Below are 17,122 nucleotides of genomic sequence, written 5' to 3' on the forward strand. Positions count from 1 at the left end.
TAGCAGCCTTGCATTCCAGGGAGAAGCTCTACAAACTGGCCATTCTCCATCAAGATTATCAATGTTAATAATCTTAAATGCTCTTTAAGGATCAGGCTGAGCTTAAAAAGAGGAGACAATGATGCTTGTACCTTTTAAGCAGTTTTCATGCCAACGCTTCCCTTCTAGTGCTGCATTCCAGGGCTTTGGAGAATAATTTTAAGAAGCCCTTTCAGTAGGAGGTGCTTGAATGCAGGTTTCCTTGGACTGTGGGATCCTTTACTGTGTCCAAGACTATAACACTAGGACCACTACACGTGTAAAACTCTTGCTACTGCTGCTCAATGCCATTTAAAAACCCTCTGGCTTCCTTGTGGAAATGGTTTCCAAGAATGTGAGCTATTAAAAGATCTCTAGCTGTTAAATGATCAGCTATCAACTGTGAATCTGGAAATTAAAACACAAGAATAAGCCAAGTTCTCCTGCAGGAATGAGCAAAAAAATTACTTTGATTCTCTACTCACTTTTCCCTTCCTTCCCCAACAGCAGCAAGCCTCTTGCTATCTTCTGTCCATGCAATGTCTTTTATTTTTCCTGCAAATGGCTGGTATTCATACTTCAATAGATGTTCCTTCTGCGTGGTGTCCCAAATCCTTAGCTTCCCGGAAATATCTGTCACAGCACAGCAATACACATAGTCACCATTCCAGCAAGACGTAGTTGCCGCACGGCCATCACTTTGCCACATTCAAATCTTCAGGCGTGAGAGAACTTACCGGTGTGCATGTTAGGAATGCTAAACTCTTTCTGCAAACCACAGTGACAATGACATGGCAACTATTATAAATGTTTTGTGGAGAAACTGCAGGTGTTTGATTGTGTGCAGTGCTGACTACATTTGCCTGAACGTGCAATAAGCAAAACCAAGGATGTGGCAGGGACACCGGCAGAAGTCTCGCCTGCAACACTTCCTGGCATGTGATTAGCACAGAAAACCTTAAGAGGATTTAAGCATGTTCGACTGAACCACTTAGAGGCCTCTCTGTGAGTGGGGACCCTGACTTATTAGGGGATTACTGGGAGACTTTAAAATCTTCTTCAGACCTTTGCACTTATTGCACAAAGATCTGAAAAGCAGCCTGCACACCTAGGGACACTCAGGCAGGGCTTAGGTGCACACCACAGCTCTTGGTTTTGCCTAGGAGATTTTCTATACCTTCTCCTGAAAACTTGACTGCAGGAAGAGCTTGGCAAGAATTATCTTTCCTTCCTCACCTTCTGCGGGAGCCTCCACTGAATCTCAGCCCCTCCCTTACACAGAAGGACAAGATAAATTCCAACCCATCCAGCCCTCCATCTTCATACCTGACTTATATCTTTATACCCGAATCAAGATGCTAAGCTGTATTATCTAATTTTCAATTGCTTTTTACCTCTATTTTTTAAGAAGTGTTCATTTGTGTTTGCATTGTTCATAAGGCATGCATGCATTTCTTCATTTCTAAAGTCCCCTTTCAAAACCTCATTGGGACTATTATTTCTAAAATTATGCACCGAGTAACCAAAATGTGCTTGATTGTCCAAAGGCCTCTGCAAAAAACCCGGAAGAGCCATTGCAATTCAACACAGTATCTTTCTTGTTTGACAGTAGCTTGCTTAACCTCCTCCTTGGGTTTCCTGGTCTATGCAAGAGCTGTCTGCTAAAATGGAGGCCACGGCACTTGTTCGTGAAACCAAGGTTCTCATTTCCATATCACTCTGCAGGCAGCATCTTGAAGTCTAATAAGGAGGTGGTCTCCAAGCTCTCCAGGGAGCTTGAAAGAATACTCAATAAATAAGAGTCATTTCTATCTCTCTCACGGTTTGGAGCTCAGTAGAGAAAGGCAGCAGTGCCTGAAAAGAACAGCATCTACCAAGATATTGTCTTTCCCATTAATCACTGGTTGCACAAATTCATACTATTCAAGAATAACCTCCACATTTAAAATAGCCAAATCTTCTGATTTTAGGTTTAAGTTAGACAATGGGGTTGCAAATGCCAGTAAGCAAAGACAGAATCCCAGAAGAATTGACACAATCCTCCTCCGTCCAATGGAGTGGAGGTGCACATGTATGAAGTCTTGCATGCTACAGCCATGTTTAAATCTTGTTTAGACCTTGGCTGAGAGTCCTGGAAAACCTGATCCCTGCCTTGCATGGCTTTTTCCACCTGGCCTGGACTGACTCCAGCTATAAAAGCCGAGGCTGCTGAACAGACTCTTGGACTGGAGTACTGTTTTTAGAGGGCTTTTGTTGCTGTTGTTGATATTAATTTTTGTATCTTTATTTTTAGATCTTCTTAACGATTTATGTTGAAATGGCTCAACTTTGCATTGTGTACTTTTTGATACATTTTTTGTTTATGACTACTTGTTAAGTTTGTAATTTTACATTTTTTTCATGTTGTAAGCTGCCTTGAGCATGGTTTTAACTGTGGAAAGATAGCAAGCAAACAAAATTCTGTTATGCACAGCCATGTTCAAAGGCATCTCATAATAGCATAACCACCCAAGGCATTTGCACTTGCCAGGAATAAGAGGAGTCAAACTCTTCAGGCTCTCAATACTGTTGGAAAGCAGCAAAGGGCCTTTAACTGCTAGTGTGACTTCCAGTGATATCAGTGTAGGCTGGAGATCATTGCTGGAAGGCAATTCCTCTTCTTGATACAGGGCAGTTGTCCTACCAGAAGTTGTGAAATGTATGGAGTTTGGGCAAAATCACACTTTCTATTCTCAATGTCTGTTGGTCCCTAGGATTGTGCTTATTCAGAGGACACTCAGTAAAAACCAATATACTCTTTTTGGAAAAATGCTACTTCTTTATGGACTTCAAAGGAATTCATAAGAAACCACGTATCACTGATTAAAGTCTGTGATAATACAAAGTCAAATATTGCTGATGGGAACTAGGCCAGCTCAAAGCTTTCTTACCATGTTCACATGCTTCTAAACATTCACACAGTTTTAGCGTACAACTATCTTTGACATGGAAAATGCATCCCCCCTCCCAAGCTTGCTTCTTCAAGTTATTTTTCTGAGAATTTAGACTGCAAGTGCCTTCAGCACAGGGATTCATCTACTTTTGCTTTCCACTGAAAATCACCACGCACAGGGTTATTATTAACTAAGCCTCAAATTTAGGTCTAGAGAGAGTTAAGATGCAGATCAAGTAAAGAGCAAGCTAGTATTAAGAAGCGCAAGAGACCACATCTCTTGAAATTACGTCCCCCGTCCCCAAGTATTGAATCTAAAATTAACTATATCCTGGGTATTGTGTGTTCTGTGATTCTACACAACTGCAAAATGTTCTCTTTTGAAAGTTGGCCTTTCCATAAAAGCAAACTTCTAGCCATTGTGGTTGGGAATATGAGACTTAAAAGGTACGTTGACAGCACTGGCTTACTAGCCAAAGGGAGCAAGCAACAACTCTAACTTGTAGGAGGTGGAGCTTGGGTGCCCTGCTCCTCCCCCAGGACCAGCTGCTTAATTTGCATAATATATAGCGCTCACAGAATCCATTTTTAATGCTGAGTGTGCCCAGCAAAGCTATAGCTATATTCACAACATCTGAGGCAGAACAGCTGAGAGTATTGCACTCCTGGGGAAATAGATGGGGCAAGGAGAAGAATTCCTGATACTATATGCAAAAACACTTTGCAGGGTTTAAAACTCATATTCATGGCGGAAAATGGAAAACTGCTGTAGCTTTTGAAAAGTGACCTCAGTTTTAGAACAAACAAGTTCTATCTGGAAACAAGTGCATAACCATTTCAAGGCGCAAATATTTATGTGTTGCTTTAGAGCAGTGGTAGCCAAGCTTGGCCCTCCAGCTGTTTTGGGACTATAACTCCCATCATCCTTGACCACTGTTCCTGTTAGCTAGGGATAGAATCATAGAATCATAGAGTTGGAAGAGACCACAAGGGCCATCGAGTCCAACCCCCTGCCAAGCAGGAAACACCATCAGAGCACTCCTGACATATGGTTGCCAAGCCTCTGCTTAAAGACCTCCAAAGAAGGAGACTCCACCACACTCCTTGGCAGCAAATTCCACTGTCGAACAGCTCTTACTGTCAGGAAGTTCTTCCTAACGTTTAGGTGGAATCTTCTTTCTTGTAGTTTGGATCCATCGCTCCGTGTCCGCTTCTCTGGAGCAGCAGAAAAAAACCTTTCTCCCTCCTCTATGTGACATCCTTTTATATATTTGAACATGGCTATCATATCACCCCTTAACCTCCTCTTCTCCAGGCTAAACATGCCCAGCTCCCTTAGCCGTTCCTCATAAGGCAACGGATGATGGCAGTTGTAGCCCCAAAACAGCTGGAGGGCCAAGTTTGGCCATGCCTGCTTTATAGTGTTTTCAAAGGACTTGAAATACATTCTCTTCTTGAAATCCTTATACTGTATCAATCTTGTAAGACGGTTATGTCTCACTATCCCAATATTGCAGATTGCAGGTGGGTGCTGTGGCCTGCCTACAACTATCTGGTGAATTTGTGGCAGACTCACGATTCAAACCAGAGACTTCCAGATTCATGCCTCAGTCTCTTAGCCCTCATAGTACCCTCTTAAGAGAGGCACATTCAGTGACAATAATCAAGCAATGTTGTAGACCACAAGCCAATACTGAGGTAGGTACACTTCAACCCACTGAAATCTATGACCCAAAATGGCATAGGATTTCCACCACAGATTATAAATGGACCCCATGTGAAGTAAAATTGGTAACAGCAAGATTGCACTATGCAGACATGGATACTAGTAGAATACCATACCTCCAGATGCAATGTAGAAGCCGCTGGGAGCATACTTGGCAACAACAACTTGATGAGCATGTTCAGTGTAGATGTCAGCAATCGCTGGATTCTATAAGAGAGTTATATTTTCAAGTAAGTATTCAAGGAAGCTTCCCATCTGCTGCTCCTAGTCCCTCTCAACTGATAGAGAAGTCAGAAAAATTATCTGCTACTACCATGTTGAGAGAAGGGTTGAAACACGATGGACTTCAGCAGAAGCCCAGAGGTCGGTCCAAAAGAACAACCGGCAAGCATCCATTTTCAGCTCTGGGAACTCCCTTCCAATCAGAAGCCAGATTACTGGAACACAGCCCCACAGAGAGCTGCCATGTCACCAACACCTCACAATTAATGGTACTAGGGGATGCGTCAAGATCTAGCAAGATTATCAGGACAATGTTTTTCCGACTTTGAGTTTCTTGGTCAAGGCTACAGTCTCAGTGCCATACAGTGATTAAATGTTGGCCTGACAGATCTGAGACTGCAGTACCAATGTCAGTGCTTCTGAATGACTAACCACTCTCCTGCTTAATTAAACGGGATTGCAAATTGGTTAAGCCAATGTCACAGTGTTGACACCCCTTCTGCCTTCCTAGAAGGAAGCATACGCCTTGTGCAAGAAACATTTGCTACATGAGGTGACAAATTGTGACTGCTCTCTCTGGCCCCTCACTACACCAGACGGTACAGTGGCCTTTGTCCAAACTCTGCAGCATGCCTAGGCTCCAAATATGGAATTAGTACGCTGAAGAAATGGAGAACAGGGAACATGCACAATAGGCAGCACAGACACAAATGCAGCCCAGGAGCTCAAATAGAGGAAGGAAGGTTCCAATATTGCCACCTGTGTCACAGAAAATTTGACTGACTAGCCAGTGATATGGGGTGGAAATTTTCCAGAGAATTTCCCACTGCTGTGCTTTTCCGAAGAACATTTTCCAGTTTCAGAAGTGCATGGTTTCGTCATACTTTCCTTTTCAAAGTCTTTGAGAAAACCCACATCACTGAAGCCAAACAACAGTCACAATCTCACCAATGAGAGCTGCCAACTGTGTATTGTGGTTCAGCAATCTATGACTGAAGTTCAAACACCCAAGTCTTCCAAAACAGCCCAGATTTATCAAATCATTCACAATTGAGAGGATTCTGTTTGACAGGGTCTCCCATCCACCAAGCCTCCTCAGAAATTGTTTTTAAACACAGGTGGCTAAGCTGTGGACCTCTAGATGCTGTGTGGATTCAGCTCCCAACAGGCCCAACCAGATTGGCCAATGATCAGGGATGATGAGAGTTGAAATCCAACATCATTTGGAAGGCCAAAGGTATTTTAAACCTCTGATTTAAAAATTGAGGCAGGCATTGATTTTTTTTTTTAAGTCTCAACTACAGAAGAGAGAAAAGCAAGGAAACTACTGACCCGCTGTGCTGAAATTAAACACAGGAAAGAGCAATTTCCCAATTTATAAAAATTATGGTATTTCACAGATGTATTGTAAGTAACCATTACAAAGGAAGGAAGCAATTACAAGCACAGTCCCAATACTATTGTCTGGACTGGGGGGAGCATCTGGCTGCTTTCTGCAGACGTAAAGCAAGCCCACTGCCCAGCATATGAGGCTGGAGTCAGCCAAAAATATTTGGCACCCGAGATGGACCCCAAGAAGGCGGAAGGAAAGAAGGGGTGAGGAACAGGGGGAGGGGGGAGAAATATTGACATTGGGATCTGCTACCCTGGTCGGTCCTCCTGCCTGAGGCAGCTGCCTCACCTTGCCTCACGGGTGGGCCAGCCCAGTGCGAGGCACATATGAATCTTCAACAGGTGCAAAGTACAGAATCATGAAATTGTAGAGTTGGAAGGGGCCCCCAGGGTCATCATCCAACCCCCGAAATGCAGGAGTTGGCACAGCTAAAACTGCTTTATAGAAATATGTTTTCTAATCAAATTTATTAATAATGCCTAGCATTGTAAGAACTGACAGAACTACAGGCAGAAAAGCAGTCTCAGCAGGTATCACATCTCTAAAGCACAGTTGTCACCAACATCTTCATGTTCCTTTTGTTTTTAATATGAGGAAATGGAGTCAGAATTCCAATGAATCAGCAGCACAGTGCTGAGTATCTCTCAAGGTCCACGTATGGAAATTTAACGCAATCTGCCCAGTCCACGCACACACAGCTTGCTAGCTATATAACAAAGATACCCAAGTTCTATTGCTATAATATATACCGCTATCAATTTCAAATAATGATGCTTTACATCTCTGTATGGAACAATTATCTTATTTTATTTATTAGAGTTACTGGTATATACCACCCTTTAGTTCTCAGTTTAGTGAGCAGTTAAGTTGACAGTCAGAGGAAGAGAAGGATTTGCTGAGGCAAGAGGGGACAAATCTGTGGTTTGATGACGCACAGTGACAAGTCTACTGTCATTATCAAATCAAATGAATGCATTTGATCTGGGCACCAGATCACACCAAGCCAAAGCTCAGGCTGCCAAAATATTAAAACATTTCTGGATGCAATTCCATGCAATATCAGACAAGGTCCATGACTCGATACAGTACTTTTCAAATGGGTCTTGATCAGTGCTATTGTCATAGAAAAAGAGGTGCCAGAACTCACCATGAACTTGTTCTCTTATAACGGCAATGGCGCCCACCTGAGACGTGCTGGAACTGAGTTTCAGCGAGTTCTGGCTGAAAAAAGCCCTGGTCTTGATGACCAACTTCTCTGCTGCAGCCTTCAGTGGTTAATTATACAATGAGCTGAAGAAATGATGTTGTGATCTGGGTTTTGTTTTGTTTAAACTTATGCTAGGTTATTGTGTTATTTCTGTGCTGACTGTAATATTCACATGACATGAATGCTTTATTTGTTTTAAATTATATTTGTCTGCATTTTGTAAACCATTTTGGGAAGATCTTCATAAAAGCTGGTTGTAAATCAATAAAATAAATAGTTCACCCACAGGAAGCGTTAATGTCCCAAGGAGAAAGGGGCAGGCAGCCTCGGGGGCAAAAGTGGAGAGGAGCCTAAGAAAGAACATGGGGACATGGTTAAGGGAAACAAGTCACGGTCATGGCTACAACTTGCCAAGTTGGCTTGTTTCTCTACAGCAGTGGTGGCTACTTCAGATGCTGTTGGACTTCCAACTCACATTGAACCCAGACAGCATGGCTGACTCGGATGGAGGAATTGAGGGGAAGCTCATCAATGTAGCAGAGGAAACCAAACAGGGAGGGGTAGCTAATGCCACATATTCTTCGCAGAAACTTACAGCTAGGCCTATCGCTCAACATCCAAAAAACCAAAGTGCTGCACCAACAAGCACAAAACCCCTCTGCAGCAGCACAAATCAAACTCAATGGTGTAACGTTGGAAACCGTTGATCACTTCTCCTACCTGGGCAGTTATCTTTCCACAAGGGCCATCACTGATGCTGAAATCCAGCACTGCCTGAGCTCTGCAAGAGTGCAGAGTGTTTGAGGACTGGGACATTCACAGGGAAACCAAAATGCTTGTTTACCTTTGTAAACTATTGTACTACCAACCTTACTGTTTTGCTTGTGAAGCACAGACTACTTATAAATGCCATCTCCAACTCCTCGAAAGATTCCATTAACGGTGTCTCCAAAATTTTTTACATATCACTTGGGAAGACAGTCACATGTCAGTGTACTGGAAGAAGCAAAGATCACCAGTGTCGAAGCAATGATTCTTCAGTATCAACATCAACTTGTTTGGATGCCTGATTATCGTCTTCCAAAGCAACTACTCTATTCTGAACTTAAAAATGGAAAGCGTAATGCTGGTGTTGACACAAAAGAGGTTTAAAGACTCTCTCAAGGTAAATCTAAAAAAAATGTAGTATAAACACCAATAATTGGGAAACCCTAGCCTGTGAGTGCTCCAGTTGAAGTCTTTATAAAAGGTGTCATGGACTTTGAAGACAATCGAACTCAGGACAAAAGGGAGAAACTGGTTAAGAGGAGGGCATGTTTGGCAAACCTCACCAACATCAACTCCCACCTGGAAACCAATGTTCCCACTGTGCAAGGACTTGTGGATCCAGAACTGGCCTCCACAGTCACCTACGGACACACCGCTAAGATCGGGTTCATGGAAGACACTCTTACTTGGCTACGAGTGGTCGCCAAAGAGGAAGCCACGGAAGACAGAATCGTGACTCAAGATGACCTTATCAGATGGAGAACTGGGCCCAAACTAACAAAATGAATTTCAATAGGGACATTTAGGCAGGAAAAACCACCTGCACAAAAGCAGGCTTGTTTTTTCCTGCTCCGGAGGGTAGGACTTGAACCAGCGGCTTCAAGTTACAAGAAGGAGATTCTGACTAAACATCAGGAAAATCTTTCTAACAGTAAGAGCTGTCCGACAGTGCAATGGACTCCTTGGGAGATTGTGGACTCTCCATCCCTGGAAGTTTTTAAGCAGAAGTTGGATGGCCATCTGTCATGGATGCTTTAGTTGGGATTCCTGTATTACAGGGGGCTGGGCTAGATGACCCTGGGGGCTCTTCCAATGCTTACAATCCTACAATTCTAAACTAACCACAATTTGTCTGGATTCAGAAGTAAAGAAACTCTGAAAGGCAGCACGGGCGGGGAGAGGAGCTCGGCATTTGACTGCTGCCTCTGCTATTGGATGCATGCACTTCTAACCTTGGTTAGACATCATCTACTCAGACCTAGTTCAGATGCAGATGTAAAGCAGAGAAGAAATCCTGCACCCAGCGCTCCACACTTGAGGGGAGGATGCTTAAAGCTTCCAGATAAGGTTTTTTGTGGGGAAGGGGCAGCAGTTTACCTTTCAAACAAACCAGGCTCAAACCATGGTTTTAGAATCTGGCTTACTTATAGAATCAAAGAACCGTAGAGTTGAATTAATGGTTAGAACAATAGATTAATGTGCAGCTGTAGCTTTTCCTGAAGTCACAGTGGAAGTTTTCGCTGTCCTCTTCTCACATGTGGTACAAAAACTCCTAAGTCCAACACAAGTCATTTTTTATCTGAACCAGGATCCCCCTCTCTGCCTCAGACTTGTCGAACGACTTCTTCTCCCCCCACTCCCCTTTGCCTCTGACCACCTCTCCTTAGAAGGGGGAAGGGGAACCAATGGATTCAAAACATTCATGAGATCTCCACATCTTAAAACCATCTACCCGTGAGCTTTCATAAGAAACACCAACTGACCATGAAGGACTACAAACAAATACCCTAGCAAAATTTCCACCTATCCTATCCTACCATAGCTGCCGTTTCCAGAAGGAGAAAAAGAAAATATTACTGATTAGGCCAAGACTTCTAAGAAGTGAAATATCTTCTTTGTTGTTTAAGTCAACACCTTATTTGAAGGCTAGTATTAAGGCTACAATAATGTCCTCTTTCTATAGCATATAGCTGCTCTTTGAGCAAGAGGCAGCACACAAGCACATGCAAGAGAATCCCACTTTAAAAGTCACCGAAACCAGTTAAGATACCAGGAATTCTCTGAAAGCAATAGTTAGGATTCTCATGAAAAGAAAAAAAGATTAGCTGAATCCTAGAACACACATCCTGCTATGGAGTCCTCCAATTCACAGTCTATTCTTTTGGAAGACTGAAACCAGAGATACCTGCAACAGCCAGCGACTGGCTCTGTAACTTAGTGCAGGCAGAGGAGGCAACAGAAGTAAAATATTCATGCAACTGGGAAATCCAGTGTTACAGTTGCCCTCATGGAGCTTTCTAGTACTCTTTTAGAACTTTAATGGGGTGCACAGAAACATCTGAATTGCCGATTGTGGATGAGACGACAGAATAAGGAGCTTGATGGTTATCAAGCTGAAAACTTGCTTATGGTAGTTTATAATCTGTCACTTTCTGTTAGTTGAATGACTCAACATTCTAAGATTTCCTGAATGTTTTTCTTCTGGGGTCCCCAAAACTGTGCCCTTTGACATATGCATGCTCAGGAGGTGCCAGTCTGCTGACCCTGGTAGGGGCAACGGGTCACAGCATACAAGCCAGTGAGCTCCTCAGGGTGAAGGAGCATCCTTTCCTTGAAGACCCCAAGACACGTCTGTGTCTTGCATTACGAAGTAACCTAGGTATGCGAGAGGAACCTAATCACTTGAGCATACCACAAACACACTCAGGCTGCAAACTTTAAAAGGGTTTCATTGGGAAGAAGTCAAAGAGACCAGAGGGAAAAGCCAGACGGGCGTGTCAAGAAGAATAAACCAACATTACAAATCCAGGTAAACTATGAGTAGTAGGAAAGGCTTGTAGCTTCTGTTGGCAGCCATAGGTGAAAGACAAAGGGAAAGAAACACATTCTATAGTTAGTCTTCTGCGCCCAGGTGGCTTTGAGAAACAGCGTCCCCAGCAAAGCCAATGGGTTTCATTGCACTAGGCTTCTGGGACAAGTTGCCACACACAGTAAAGCCCTGTGAGCACATTCTGGGAAGTTGAGCAATGAGGAAACTATTCAGCTTCTCTTCTAGACCAAATCCAGCAAGAGGTTTGCTCAGCCTATCGATTCAACTGGGAGGGAGGGCCTGACAGTAAGTGAGAAGGAAGGAAGGTATGGGAGAATAGAGAGGATGCACCTTAAAACACGGCTTTGTTGCATGCAAGGAGAATTTTATGGATTTGTTGGCTTAAGAAGAGATACTGGCTTAGCAGTCAACTGTAGGCAGAATGCCTCTTCTTCCACATTCTGTCTCAGATACCTATCATAGGTTAAGTAACAAATAAGTTCTTCACTAAAAGAACAAAAGTCCACAGTGCTCCTGGCTGGAAGTTGTTTGGAAAAGTCCCACCAAAAGAAAACCAACAGAAAGACTCTAAAATAATTTAGCAGAAGTCAGCTTCCTCAGCGAGGAAGTGCAAAGAAGGGAGAAAGAGCCTCGCCTTCCCCACCTCAGTCAAGTCCAGCTGAGCAAGTAGCCTCTCCCAGCTGCGAAGGGAGAAGAAGAGTTCAGGGATTTTTAAAAAACCGTTTTATAAGTTCTGTGTCTTTGTTTCTCAATTTGATCCTTTTATGTGGTTTTGTATGTATTGTGGTATTTTATGCATTTTGACTTGCACTTATTTTTATTGATCACAGTTCAGTAATTATTGAGAGTGAATTTGTTTAATTATTATTTGCTGTGATGAGGGTTAATTTTATTGTGTACTATTACATTCTAATAGATTGTTGAATTTCACTTTATTTGATGTAAGTCATTCTATTTTAAAGTTATGTTTTATTATGACTTTTTGTATTGGATCACATTATTATAAGGTGTGTGTTCTTTGCTGAATATTTTGTTGCTGTAAATCGCCTTGTGTATAGCAACATAGAAAGGCTGTATACAAAATAAAAGTGAAATGTAATGAATAACACAACTCTTAGTCCTGCATGATCCTCATCTGTGTCACTAGCGGCCATCCTAGCTGTGCCAGGAGACCTACCTGTTGCAAAGTATAATACAGATAAAATTCTCCATGTTCTGGGGAGGTTCTGGTCCACGAATCCTCAGGCATGTAGCCTCAATTATGTCACAACCAGGCTCTCCTGCTCCTATCTATGCACAATACAAACATCTGTTGCCCAAGTTATATGTCTGGCCACTCATGTTTATTAGGCAGTGGTTTCAACTGGTCAACAATTCCCCCTCCCCGCCCCCCAGATTTTGTAGTGAGCCAAGATTTTTGATCACCAGGACCACAGCCCTCCTCCTACAGGGGGTTTGCAGGGTCTTGTCTGATGCCACACTTCACCTGTTGCTGGGGAACAACTGGGAAGAGCGCTGCTGTGCTCATGTTCCACCAGCCTCCCACAGGCATCCATCTGACTACCGAAACAGCACACCAGACTAGATCGGCCTTTGGTCTGGCTCAGTAGGCCTCTCCTTATGTTCTTACAGCCACATCTTAAAAGTTTTGCCTAATGTATTTCTAGTTTCTAGAATGTGGATGCCAACACTTGAAATTAAAGCGACTCCCATGACTAGTGTTTTTCCTAAAACAGAAAATATAAGCAATCACATGTCCAACTCCCCACATGAGTTCTGTACCAGTAATCCAAACCACATTAAAACCTCCAGTGTAACAAATTGCTACATTGTTTTCAGTGATACAAGAGAGAAAGATGAATTTCCCCATTTGTTACCAAAACTAAAAAGTTTGGTTCACCATATTCAAGATCTGTCACACAGAAGTATTAAAGCGCCAATAAATATATAAGAGATAGATCTCAGTAGACTGTGAAAAGCTCTGAAAGACAATTCCACATTGTAGCTACTACAACACAAATGCTCTACTTTTAATCATAGCTCTAAGGTATCCAGAACTGCTTGCTACAATCCTGTCCTAAGACAGTAAGCAAAGAAAGTATTTTGCAACTATAGTCCTACCTCATGGCTATAACTTAAAAAGGGAGTGATTTTTGACTACTAATTAGGTTCCAAATATGAAAATATTCTCATACAAAACACAGATATTCCCATGAAGCAAAGAGACACATTGGATTTGAGTGATGCTGTTCACCAGATTAGGGAAAACACAACAGGAGAAAAGAAATACCCTTTAATTTCTATAGGATGTTTTCATACATTCAACATTCTATAAGCTTTCCATATTTACTTCAGTACTGAAAAATACTTCATAATACCACTGATCTCTTCCCCCCACTCCACTTTTATTTGTATTTTAAGAGCTTTCTTTTTTATTTAAAACATGCTGCCCTTTATCATGTTAGATTTCAGGGCGTTTCCACATGCAGCCTCAACATCTCTCTGGTTATTCTCAGCTCCTGTGAGTCATTCTGCTTTCACTCCAATGCCCTCCTAAATTGTCACAGATCCCTGACCTCAATAGAACAGCAAAGGAGAAGCATTAAGGCTTAAAAAGAAAACCATCAGTAAGAATCAATGTAAAAATGAATCAATGTAAAAATGAGGGTACATTACATCAATGTTGCGGATGATGACACATTTTCCATTCGTATACAGAAAGTTATTGCCCTTTGGATCTCCCCCAATGATCTTGGAGACGCCTCTCTCAACCTGCGGGAGACTGGCAAACACTTTTTCTACAAATGGGGGGGGGGGGAGAGAGAAAAAGACACACCTATTAACAACGGGAGGCCAGCAAGAAGCAAGAGCGCAAACAACTCCAGATACATTTGCTATTTGACCTGTTGCTGAATGCTAAGTGGAGAAATTGTACTGGGGGGGGGGGAGGAGACTTGGGGGGGGGGGAGACTCCCCGACCAGAGAAAAGACCCCCCGCCTCCTAACTTGGCCAACTGCAAAGGGAAGGTTGCAAGGAGAAAAATGCCCTGGGCAACGTCGCTGCTTGCGCAGGAGCTTTGCCTGCGAGGGGCTGGATGGCGTTCCACACATCCCCCGCTCCCTTTCCTCCTCCCCCGGGGTAAATGCCCCCCCCCGCCCGGGGAGGCTGCAGCAACGTGGCCCCGAATGACAGGAGAAAGGGCGAGCCCAGGCACCGCGCGGGCAAATGGGCGCCGCTCCTCGCCAGGAGCAGCAGCAGCAGGAGGAGGAGGAAGCAGCAGCTGCAGCAGCGCCGCTTGCAGGCATTGCACACAGGCGGGGGGGGGGGTCTCTCTGCCTACTCACTCAGCTCATGCGGCATCTTCGCCTCCCCCGGCTCCCCGCCGCCGCCGCTGCTGCTGCTGCTGCCTCGGATCCGAGAAGGGCCAAGGGGTGCGGGGGGCGGGCAAGAGGGGGGCGCACAATCCGCTTCGCAGCGCTGCCAATTCCCTCCCGCGGCGGCGGCGGCGGCGGCGACGTCCCCTCCCAGCTGCACGAACCAGGAAGCGCCCGCCCGCCCGCCCGCCCGCGCAGCTTTTCGCCCTCTCCCCCTGGCTTTGACCATATATAGTCAACTCTGCTCGAGCCGCGGCGCCGCGCGCGGGGAGGAGCGGCTTCCAGCTGACGGCGACGCTGCTGCTAGAGCCCGCCCGACCCGGAAATGCCGCCGAGCGGGAGGCGCCGAAGCCCGCCAAGCCCCGCCCCCGCCGGAGCCGGAGCTGCGCGGCGGGCTGGCGTCATCGCGTGCGTGGCGTGCGTGGCCTGATCGGGCGACGGGCGCCCAGAGATACGGCGCGGGGAAAAGAGCAAGAGGGGTGCATGGGCTGGATTGTTTTTCTTTCTGTGGCTTTCTCTCTCTTGCTCCCCTGGGAAGGTGGAAGAAATCTGTGCTCGTGTGGCGGTTTGGGTCCCCTCGCTTTCTCTTTCAACGAATGCACGCGAGGCAGGGATTATGGAAAAAAGCAAATAAATAAAAAACCAACCTTTAAAAGCATGCAAGTCATCAGCACAAGGAAGGCCTCCGTTGCAAGTGAGAGCACTGTGAGAGGGAAGGCAATTTGCTGCAACTCTGTTTTGCATGAATTTCTGGGCTCAGAATGTTGCACCGCCCTCGGACCCCCCCACTGGTGGCATTAAAAGCGGAGTGCACTGGGCTGAGTGATCAACAGCACTGTGGATTATGCAGCAATTTTGAATCCGGAGCTGCATAACCCAAATTGCTGCATAATCCTAGTGCCGTGTCCACAGAGCTGCTGAACCCAAACCATACTCGTCTCTAAAAGGCACTGTTTGTTTTGTGTGTGAGCAATTGTTTCAACCACCACAACATCGAAAATTTCTATATGAAATGTGTGTTTTGGTTCAAGAATGGGGTCATCTGCTGTTTCCTCTAGGGAAAATCTGTTTTTCTGTCTCACATGCTGCTCAGGGAATGTTACCTCACTGGGATTATCAAACGTTGCAGCAATCAAGTCATATAGTCACGGTTACTTTTCAGAAATGCCACTGCAGCATCTAGCTGTATATCCATATTTTACATTACCTTGCTTATTTTACCTTCCTTTTGACAGAACGTCATACCAAATAACTGTAGAAATCTTAATGATTGAAGCTCAATCAAAAGACCATTGACTTCAGCCCAAGAGAGGTAAAATGGCTCAATCCTATGCATGTTTACACAGAAGTAAATAGTACTATATTCTGAAGGATTTATTCTCTCATATCAGAGTCTTGCTGCTCTGAAGATGTGGCAGCTGGATGGGTGCAACTGGTCCACCTACTACCAAAGAAAATGCAAGATGGAGGCCTGCAGAAAGGAGCAAGGTAGCTTGGAAGATGTGTGGCTGCCTAGAAACGGGGAGAGTAGCTGGAGTGACATAAATCCTCTCTGTCTTGTCTAAAGAGCATAGCAGGGAGGTAAGGAAGCAGGGATTGCAAAAGCAGCAGAAACACCCTCAGATGAAGAGATGCCAACAGGAGAAGAAAGTCAAAGAAGCTGTAGCAGCAACTCAGCCAGGGGCCTGGAAGATATGGCTTGGTAAGTCCAAATGCACAGAGAACAAACAATCAGACAAACCATTTCCCAGAATATAGAATAAATATAGATATATAGGTTGAGCATAGTTGGAAGCACTCCAACAGTCAAATCCAATGCACCACGTGAGACCTCCAGAGATGTTCTGTCTTCTCTTAGGGCTTAGCCATACCACACCACACCACATCATAAATGTACAATTGAAGCTGCTTGCATTTCCAGTTAAGTAGTGTCACCGGGGCTGGTCTAAGACATTTTGGCACCTAAGGCGAACCACAAAATGGCACCTCCTCCCCCCGCCAAGGAAGAAGGAGTGAGTGAAGATCTACATCAGGAACAAGGGAGGGAATCAGGTCACCTGTGCCCGATGGTTGAAGCAGGAATCAAAGGCCATCATGGAGGATGGGGAGACACCTGCTCTGAATCATGGCTACAAGACCCCAGAGGGCAGCCTCTGTCATTTTCTCCCTGTGGGTGGGAAGAGACCAGGAGCCCCTCCTATTTACTGAGAGGTTGTAGAGGTGGCACGTGGGGGTGGGTGGGGAGCAAGGAGATCCAGCCTCCAAGGAGTGAGTGGCAGCAGCAGCAGCAGCAGTGGTGGCAGATGCATTCTTTGGAGGCCGGATCTGCTGCTGCTGTGGATCCTGCCACTTGAAGCAGTCACCTCACAATTGGCATTATAAGAGAACAAGGGAGGCGTTCATGGTGAGTTCCAGTACCTCTTTATCTTGAAAAAAATAGTGCTGCATCCCATTCAAACAGCTCCTACCCTGCTGATTTACCCCTGCAAAAATGGATTTCCTTGATAATATGATAAGTTTGGGGAAATGCAACTCCAAATTGCTCCTCTCAAGACAGCAGGTACGTTGCCTTGGTCCCCCCCCCCCGGAGTTAGATAAAGCATCGATTTCCACTACTCACCTTTCCATGCCCCCTACACCCTTCAAACACC

General features: G+C 44.6%; 1 protein-coding gene across 1 annotated transcript in view; it reads right to left on the minus strand.

Moving 5' to 3' along the window:
• Positions 1-14,633, minus strand: part of WDR1 (WD repeat domain 1) — a 28,217-nt gene extending 13,584 nt beyond the window's left edge. The window contains exons 1-4 of the mRNA XM_081021535.1: positions 14,442-14,633; positions 13,773-13,894; positions 4,793-4,883; positions 504-651 (exon numbers count right to left, since the gene is read on the minus strand). Of these exons, the coding sequence (XP_080877661.1) occupies positions 504-651; positions 4,793-4,883; positions 13,773-13,894; positions 14,442-14,457 (377 nt within the window). The 5' untranslated portion in view covers positions 14,458-14,633. The remainder of the gene's footprint in view (positions 1-503; positions 652-4,792; positions 4,884-13,772; positions 13,895-14,441) is intronic.
• Between the last annotated feature and the right edge of the window lie 2,489 nt (positions 14,634-17,122).

Source organism: Podarcis pityusensis (genome assembly GCF_964106645.2).
Source record: "Podarcis pityusensis genome assembly, chromosome: 9".
In the NCBI taxonomy this organism is placed as follows: Eukaryota; Metazoa; Chordata; class Lepidosauria; order Squamata; family Lacertidae; genus Podarcis; species Podarcis pityusensis.